Source organism: Triticum aestivum, chromosome 7A (assembly GCF_018294505.1).
Source record: "Triticum aestivum cultivar Chinese Spring chromosome 7A, IWGSC CS RefSeq v2.1, whole genome shotgun sequence".
NCBI lineage: Eukaryota > Viridiplantae > Streptophyta > Magnoliopsida > Poales > Poaceae > Triticum > Triticum aestivum.
Window position 1 is genome coordinate 654430402 of NC_057812.1, and position 8320 is coordinate 654438721.

The following is an 8320-nucleotide window of genomic DNA, read 5'->3' on the forward strand; positions in this document are numbered from 1 at the left end:
CTCGGAGGGAAGTTTCCCCGGCAGAACAGCTCCGCCAGAGCCCTAGATTGGTTCCGCCAAGGTTCCGCCTTGTGGCGGCGGAGTCTCGTCTGGAAAGATGGCTTATGATTTTTTCCTCATCGAAAGACTCCATATAGCAGAAGATGGCAATCGGAGGGCCACCAGGGGGGCCACGATGTAGGGGGCACGCCCAGGGGGTAGGGCGCGCCCCCACCCTCGTGGGCAGGGTGTGGCCCCCCTGGTGAACTTCTTGCGCTCGGTATTTTTTATATATTCTGAAAACGTCTTCTGTGAAGTTTCAGGACTTTTGGAGCTGTGAAGAATAGGTCTCTAATATTTGCTCCTTTTACATCCCAGAGTCCCAGCTGCCGGCATTCTCCCTCTTTATGTAAACCTTGTAAAATAAGAGAGAATAGGCATAAGTATTGTGACATAATGTTTAATAACAGCCCATAATGCAATAAATATCAATATAAAAGCATGATGCAAAATGGACGTATCAACTCCCCCAAGCTTAGACCTCGCTTGTCCTCAAGCGAAAGCCGAAATCAAAAAATATGTCCACATGTTTAGAGATAGAGGTGTCGATAAAAATAAAATACGGACATGGGGGCATCATGATCATTCTTAGAACAACAACTTATATAATTCTTTTCATATGATCTTTTATGCCAGAGTAATAATTCAATCACAATTTCAAGTATGAATTATAAACTTCATTGAAAACTAACAAACTATAATCTCAGTCATTGAAGCAATTGCAATTTATCATAACATAGGAAAGAGTCAATATAAGAGCTTTTCAGCAAGTTCACATACTCAACTATCATATAGTCTTTCACAATTGCTCACACTCATGCAATACTTATGGGTATGGAGTTTTAATCGGACACAACGAAAGATAGGGGCTTATAATTTTGCCTCCCAACATTTTACCTCAAAGGTAATGTCAACAATAATACTTCATGAAAACTCACATCCAATTAGCTATATATGCAATGATCTTTCCAACATGTTGTGCTTGCCAAAAGATAAAATGTAAAAAGGAAGGGTGAAGATCACCATGACTCTTATGTAAGGTAGGAGATAAAAGTAAAAGATAGGCCCTTCGCAAAGGGAAGCAGTGGTTGTCATGCGCTTTTATGGTTGGATGCACAAAATCTTAATGTGAAAGAACGTCACTTTATATTGCCACTTGTGATATGGACCTTTATTATGTAGTGTGTCGCTTTTATTTCTTCCATATCACACAATAGTATAAAGCTTATTTCCTCCACACCAATCAATCATACATATTTAAAGAGCATTTTTATTGCTTGCACCAATGACAACTTACTTGCAGGATCTTACTCAATCCATAGGTAGGTATGGTGGACTCTCATGGCAAAACTGGTTTAAGGGTGTTTGGAAGCACAAGTAGTATCTCTACTTGGTGCAAAGAATTGGCTAGCATGAGGGGGAAAGGCAAGCTCAATCATGTTGGATGATCCAAGACAATATAATTTATCTCAGATGTAAGAAAACATAACCCATTACATTGTCTTCCTTGTCCAACGTCAACTCTTTAGCATGTCATATTTTAATATGTGCTCATAATCATAAAAGATGTCCAAGATAGTATATTTATATGTGAAGACCTCTCTTTCTTTATTACTTCCTATTAATTGCAACGATGACCAAAACTATGTTTGTCAACTCTCAACAACTTTTAGTCATCATATTCTTTCTATGTGAGCCCATTACTCTCCATAAGATCCATATGATCTCTTTGTTTCTTTTTATTCTTTCTCTTTTCTTTTATTCACTCAAGATCATGGCAAAATAATAAAGCCCTTGACTCAACACTAATATTTATTATATATAGCTCACTGACTTGATTACATAGAAGGATCATAAAGAAAAACTAACAACTAGATTATACTAAAACTTTATTCTACTAGATCAAGATATTACCAAAAGGATCGAACTAAGAAAAATGGTAAAGATAAAAGTGATGGTGATACTATACCGGGCACTCCCCCAAGCTTAGAAGTTGCCAAGGGGAGTGCCCATACCCATGTGATTATGTCTCCTTTGTTGGTGAAGAAGGTGGAGTTGTTGATGGTGGATAGTCGCACATCGATCGTAGGAGGTCTTCTTACTTGTGGATAATGCCTTTGAGTGCGATGATATGCTCCTTCAACAAAATATTTTCACGTGTGAGATACTTATTTTGTATACGAGCTAACTCAATCATCTTGAAAGCTTCGATCTCAGTTTGGGTAAGAAGATTGTGATCAAGTTGATGGATGTCTTCTGTTGCCGGAGCTTGGTCCTCCGTGGCCTTCTTGATCCCTTCATCCTTGTTGATCTCCATGGGTTCTTCTCTCTTCAGCTCTTTCTTGATTAGCCAAGCATCGTTGCCCTCATTGTTGAACGAGGAGGGAGACGACATGATGCCTAGCTTTGACAACTCTGGCAGAAAACACTACAAGAAATATGTCAACTTGTGACCACCACTATTGGTCATTGAATGGTCACAAATTTCCATTTGCGACCTTTTTGTGACCAAAAACATAAGGTCAAAAGCTGGCCGTCATAAACTGACTATAGCGACCTTTCTTCTGGAATGGTCGAAGACGTTTATGACCAAAATACGTCTACTGTGGCGTTTTGGTCACTAGCAACCTCCCCATGACACGTAGGCATCTAGCGTGGCAATCTGATGTGGCACAAGATTCAGCCCGGTCCAATTCGATTTTCTACATGGGCCTAGCCCAACAATTCAGCCTATTTGTGTTTTTTTCTGTCTGTCAATTTTTGGTTGGGTTCATGGGCCAAGTCCAATATTGCAGCCTTTTTATTGTTGGGTTGTGGCCTTTTTGTCTAAACGAATTTAATTTTTCTTTTTTCCCAAAAGAAGGGTCCACTAGTCAGATGGGTCCCAGTTGTCAGGTTCTATTAAAGTGGGACCCTTTTGGTAGCATCATATTATTCAGATTACAATTTGACAATTTGACAGAAATAAATATCCATGTTTAAATAAGAATAGACAGAAAACACAAGTAATATTTCAAATAACAACTGCGAGAATCAATCACAGTCATACAAATATACTGGGATCCTTCTGTCATGACACAGTTACAACACAGATACAAATACAATCAGTCACACAGGTATAGGGACAATCACAATGAGAATTGACAATCAGCACAAACTAGGCTCCTACTCCAGTCAGATGAAACTGTATGCAGGACTAACTACGCGACCATAGTCTACTAGGCTACCTTCGTTACACTAGAACAGCAATAGAACTATCATCATGCCTTCGGCCGTCGCCCTGTTACATGAATCAGAAGAGAAGAATCAAAACACTGGAGCCAATATATTATGAACAGAACATTCAAAAAAAGGACAAGTTCTTTAGAAAGATAACACAAATTCAGCTAATACAATGATTTTTGTCCCCAGATAGTTAAGATGATATACTCATTCATACAAGGTAACGCAAGAAAATAGAGCACTTTACTCATAGCTTGCAGAGTATCATTATTAAGTTCATAGGGTTTATAGTGCTTGGACTTATTAGAGTGGTAGCATATCATCATATATATCCGTATGTTGTAGCCCAATTGAAATGTCTAGAAAGACTTATATTTAGGAATGGAGAGAGTAGAATGTAGCATGCGATAAAACCAAAGGATTAGCCAACAATAAAAGAAGGCACTTAATTAGTTCATTACATTTAGTTAAAACTGCTTCTATGAAGCGCGGGACTAAACCATTTAGTTAACACAGCAAGAAGTGCCAAGGAGCATAGTATAGTACTGCACTAAAAGCACCAAGAATCTTCTGGACCAACAACAGAAACAAGCAAGAAGCACTCATTTTTCAATTCATAGGGCTAAAAATATATTTATCAGAATGGCACTGAAATCAACCTCTTTATCTATCATCACAAGGTCAGTATGCTTGATAGTCCCATTATGAGTTGCCCTACGGTAATGCCGCAGATGAGACAGAGGACGCACACATTGCTGTAGACATTGGCAAGACAGGAACCAACAAAATGGTGCTTGCCATCTGCAAGGAGAAAGCAGAATACCAAAAAGGATAGGAAAACAATATAGAATGATAAAACAAAGAAGAGATGCACCCACTCATTAGAGAAGTAGCATACCCAAAAAATGTGAAGCACAAATGGCCACCAAGAAAGAATATTGTTGTATACATTGACAAGATAGGAACCAACAAAATGCAATAGACTAAAACCAAACTTTATACAGCAGGGAATGATTTACAATAACCAAAAGATTTTGCACAAAAAGCAGTAAATAGGTAGTAGATATTAACACCCATGACATAGGACCAGCATAAAAAAGAGCATCGGTGTAGAAAGGCATATAATCAGTGTAGTCAGCAAAAGATAGGGGGAAGAGAAATTGAAAAACCCAGAAAGAGCATTCATATATGAGGCACTAAGCTGTATGAACCAAAAGACTATTGACATCAGCTATCAAAGAAATGGAAGTTGGCACCACACATATCGAACGACCACATGAAACAGATAGAACAGACTGATCGGCCATAGCTAACATGGTAAATAGAATAATGCACATATAGTAGAAGACACCACCAGCATGGATTCTAAGAAATGGATTGGAAGAGCTCAGGAAACACAATGTTCTTGGTCTGAGAATCAGTATTACCATCTTCATTTTCAATCAGGATTTTCAAAGCCTTTTTGAGGTCACACGCGACACTGCTACATAAAGCTGGCCATGTGTGAACACAGGTGCATTAAAGTATAGATCAACACTGCATAACACGTGTCCTACAATATTTTGACTCCTACCTATTTTCTTATTTTACAAAAGCTTGCCATGCGTGTATAGATCAACTTTATATTGTGAATACATAAAGTTGGCCATGCGTGAACATAGGTGCATTAAAGAATGAAGAATACATCGACACATAGCACGAACCATGGACAAACATTGGTATGTAACCTGTCTACTCAGTAGGTGCCAATTTAGATGCACTGAATCGACACCAACTTGGGCGAACTGGTGGTATGTGCAGAAATAGCAAAACATTGCAAAAGCTCCTCTTTTCCCAAATTGTGTGGTGAGGAACCAGCCTATGCCCCCAATTCGTCCTGTGGAGGCAACTAGCGGCAATGACTTAAGCATGACCCCAGTTCCCCACAGCTGATTACCCTTGACTCATCCGAATTCTCCTAACAAGGTAGAAATTGGCAGGTCTATTTGGAGGAAAAAAGGATCTACTAAAATCTAGCTTACTAAATATTGGTCAGATCGCAGGACTGTGCACGCACACCACAGATCCAACAGATCATAGCGCGAGACAAGAGGACCCAAGTCTAACTAAACCGTGCAAACAAGAGGGAGATGAGATCGGAGGAGACGCGTTCGCACCTAGCCGGAGCCGACGATGATGTTGTTGATGGGGATGAAGATGAGCTTGACGAAGAAGCCGATGAACCCCATGACGATGAACCCGATCACCATCCGCGCCGCCACCTTGGTGAACTCTACGCGCCCAATCAGCGTCAGATCTGGCGAAAGAGGAAAACGAACCGGATCTAGACAAGCAGGCGCGAGTCTTTGGTCCTTACCCTTGCGGTCGGGCTTGTGGCAGCTCTTGACGAGGCGGATGCTGTCCTTGGCGAACTCGCGGAGGGGGTCCACCACGGAGTCGACGGCGTCCATGGCTGCTGCCGGCGGGAAGGCGAGATCTCCGAGCCGACGACAACGACGAGGTCGCGCGCGTGAGGGGAAGGGAGGGGGGAAGCCAATGGGCGAATGGTGTGCTGTTTGGATTTGTGCTCTGGATCTGCGAGGAGGGGAGGAGGAGGCCCGGCGGCGAGCTATGGAGGGAGGATGTGGTCTGAATCGGGGAGAAGGGGGCGGGGGCAACGGCGGCGGCGGGAATGGATCTCCTCGCCGCGGTGGGATGGGGAAGGAGGGGGCAGCGATGGGGGGCCGTCGTTGTTGGTCGTTGCAGGTCAAGAGCAGTGGCGCTTGGGGGGAGGCCGCCGGCGGGGTAGGAGTTGGGATAGAGGAGAGGGAGGTTTAGGTCGGGGAGGGAGATCTGGGTCGAGGAAACGGAGGCGACGCCGAATGGGTCGGGGAGAGGGAGAGGGAGGGGAGTCTGCTGCACAATGCTAGGGTTTGATTGGCCAGCGTGTGTTTAGGAGACATTGGACCTGTATGGTGTGCACGGCTCAGATCGGCTTAGGGGGGTGATCCGTGGGAAGGGAGGTTCTGCCTTCTGATTGGTCCAAGAAATGTGTCATTTTGAAACAGGCATAACAAATTCAAAAAAAAATCAAAAAAATGCAAAACCTTCGCGTTGTGTCATCATATGTGGCCAAGTTCCTAGGAAAAATAACAAACTTGTAACACGACAATTATTATAAAAAAGTGTTCTTAGAAACGAGCTATCATGTGTGGAGATCAATGGCTTTCAAGCCAAATGATCAATCGTATGGCCACATCCATGGCATAGTTTGTTCAAATGATCTCATATTGTGCACAAGGGTGCATATTGGAATGGCAAACAATGTTGCCTAAGGAAGTTTTCATTTTCTTTGGACGAAAAAACCATTTTCCATTTTTGAGTGCCCAAAAGGAGGGTTTTTTTGTGAAGGACCTACCAAAGAATTGTTGCAAAATTTGACCAAATCAATTTTCTAAAATACTAGGAAATATTTAATGTACAATTGACAACATGATTGGGTGTAAAATGTTTATATCCACCTCTCGTGAGAAAGACAAATTTCCGCCGATTCAGCTGGAAGCGGGTCAAATTTGAACTGCAGCTGCCTCATAGTTTGCCCTTTAATTTTTCCAAAAATCATTTCTAGGTACATAAGTATCTATTTTATCAGATAAACACAAAAAAAATCCAAGATTCAACCACTAGCTAGGAACGGTCATTCCCGCTGTTTTGACCGCATTTTGAAACGGGCATAAAAAATTCAAAAAAAATCAAAAAATTGGGAAACCTTCGCATTATGTCATTATATGTGGCCAAGTTCCCAGGAAGAATAATAAACTTGTAATACGGCAATTATTTTAAAAATGTGTTCTCAGAAACGAGCTATCACGTGTGGAGATCAATGGCTTTCAAGCCAAATGATCAATCTTATGGCCACATTCATGGCATAATTTGTTCAAATGATACCATATTGTGCACAAGGGTGTATATTGGAATGGAAAACAATGTTGCCTAAGGAAGTTTTCATTTTCTTATCAGAAGAAAATTACAACATAAAGCTGGTTATAGGAAGAAAATTACAACATAAGATTCTCACGAGGAGACCGATCGATGCTCAAACATGAATTAGCAGCCAAGTGTTTGATTAGCGGTACGGGAAACGCACATGGCCAATGGGCGTGAGTTTTTGCTGAGGATGATCATCGACTAAGAAGAATGTCTTCGCAAATTTTCAGATCAAAAGGAGGATCCTAGGTGGTACTTGCTTTGCAAAGTACCACACTGGACAGAAATATGAATGTTGAAGCTGGGCTCAAAATAATGAATGGATTGAGCTGAAATTTGGTGGAGGATGGTTATTTGGGCATTGGAAAGCACCGTATAAAATTGATACCATTTGGACATGCCAAAGTGGTACTTCCTTCACAATGCTCTTCTATGGACAGAAACTTGGGAAAACTATTGAGATAAATTAGATGAATGAAATGAGCTCAAATTTGGTTTAGGTAAGTTAAATAGGTATGGTTATGCCTTGGTAGATTTTCAGATCATTTGGGTAAGCCTAGCAAGTACTTACTTCACAAAGCTTCTCTCGAGGTAGAAACTTTGAAAATTTCCTGAGAAAGATTGACTAGGAAAATAGAGCTGAATATTATCATGTGGCAATGATTTGGGTATGGAAGAGTGCCCAAAGAGTTTGAGGTTAATAGGAGGGGTCTAGATAACACTTGCTTTGCAACGTGCCAATTTGGCCATAAAATATAAATTGAACCTGGGCTCACATAGATAATTTGCCTGAGCTGCAATTTGGAGGAGGGTGATGGTTTGGGCATATGAAGAAACTGTATAAATTTCATGTCATTTGGATATATAAAAAAGTTACTTCCTTCGCAATGCTTCTAGGTGGACAAAAACTTTGGAAATTTGCCGAGGAAGATTTGCTAGGCAAGTGGAGCTGAATTTTTTCATGCGGTAATGATTTGCATAGGAAAGAGTGCCCAAAAATTCCGAGGGCAATCAAGAATATATAAATAGCACTTCCTTCATAAAGTGCTGTCGTGAACAGAATAGGAAAATGAATATTGTTGAATTAGTTTTG

The 8320-nt window shown here is 41.1% G+C and overlaps 1 protein-coding gene across 1 annotated transcript; it reads right to left on the reverse strand.

The window, feature by feature from the left end:
- Positions 1-5417: 5417 nt before the first annotated feature.
- On the reverse strand, positions 5418-5961 carry LOC123154310 (protein transport protein Sec61 subunit gamma-like). The gene is made up of 2 exons (XM_044573065.1): positions 5618-5961; positions 5418-5533 (listed from the first exon to the last, which is right to left on the reverse strand). The coding sequence occupies exons 1-2, from the start codon at positions 5709-5711 to the stop codon at positions 5418-5420; spliced, it is 210 nt and encodes a 69-aa protein (XP_044429000.1). The 5' UTR covers positions 5712-5961.
- Positions 5962-8320: the final 2359 nt, after the last annotated feature.

Excerpts from the sequence above, each read along its gene's own strand:
- LOC123154310 (XM_044573065.1), bottom strand. The coding sequence starts at position 5,711 with ATGGACGCCGTCGACTCCGTGGTGGACCCCCTCCGCGAGTTCGCCAAG. Across the intron at positions 5,534-5,617 it reads CCACAAGCCCGACCGCAAGG|AGTTCACCAAGGTGGCGGCG; the intron begins GTAAGGACCAAA and ends TTGGGCGCGTAG.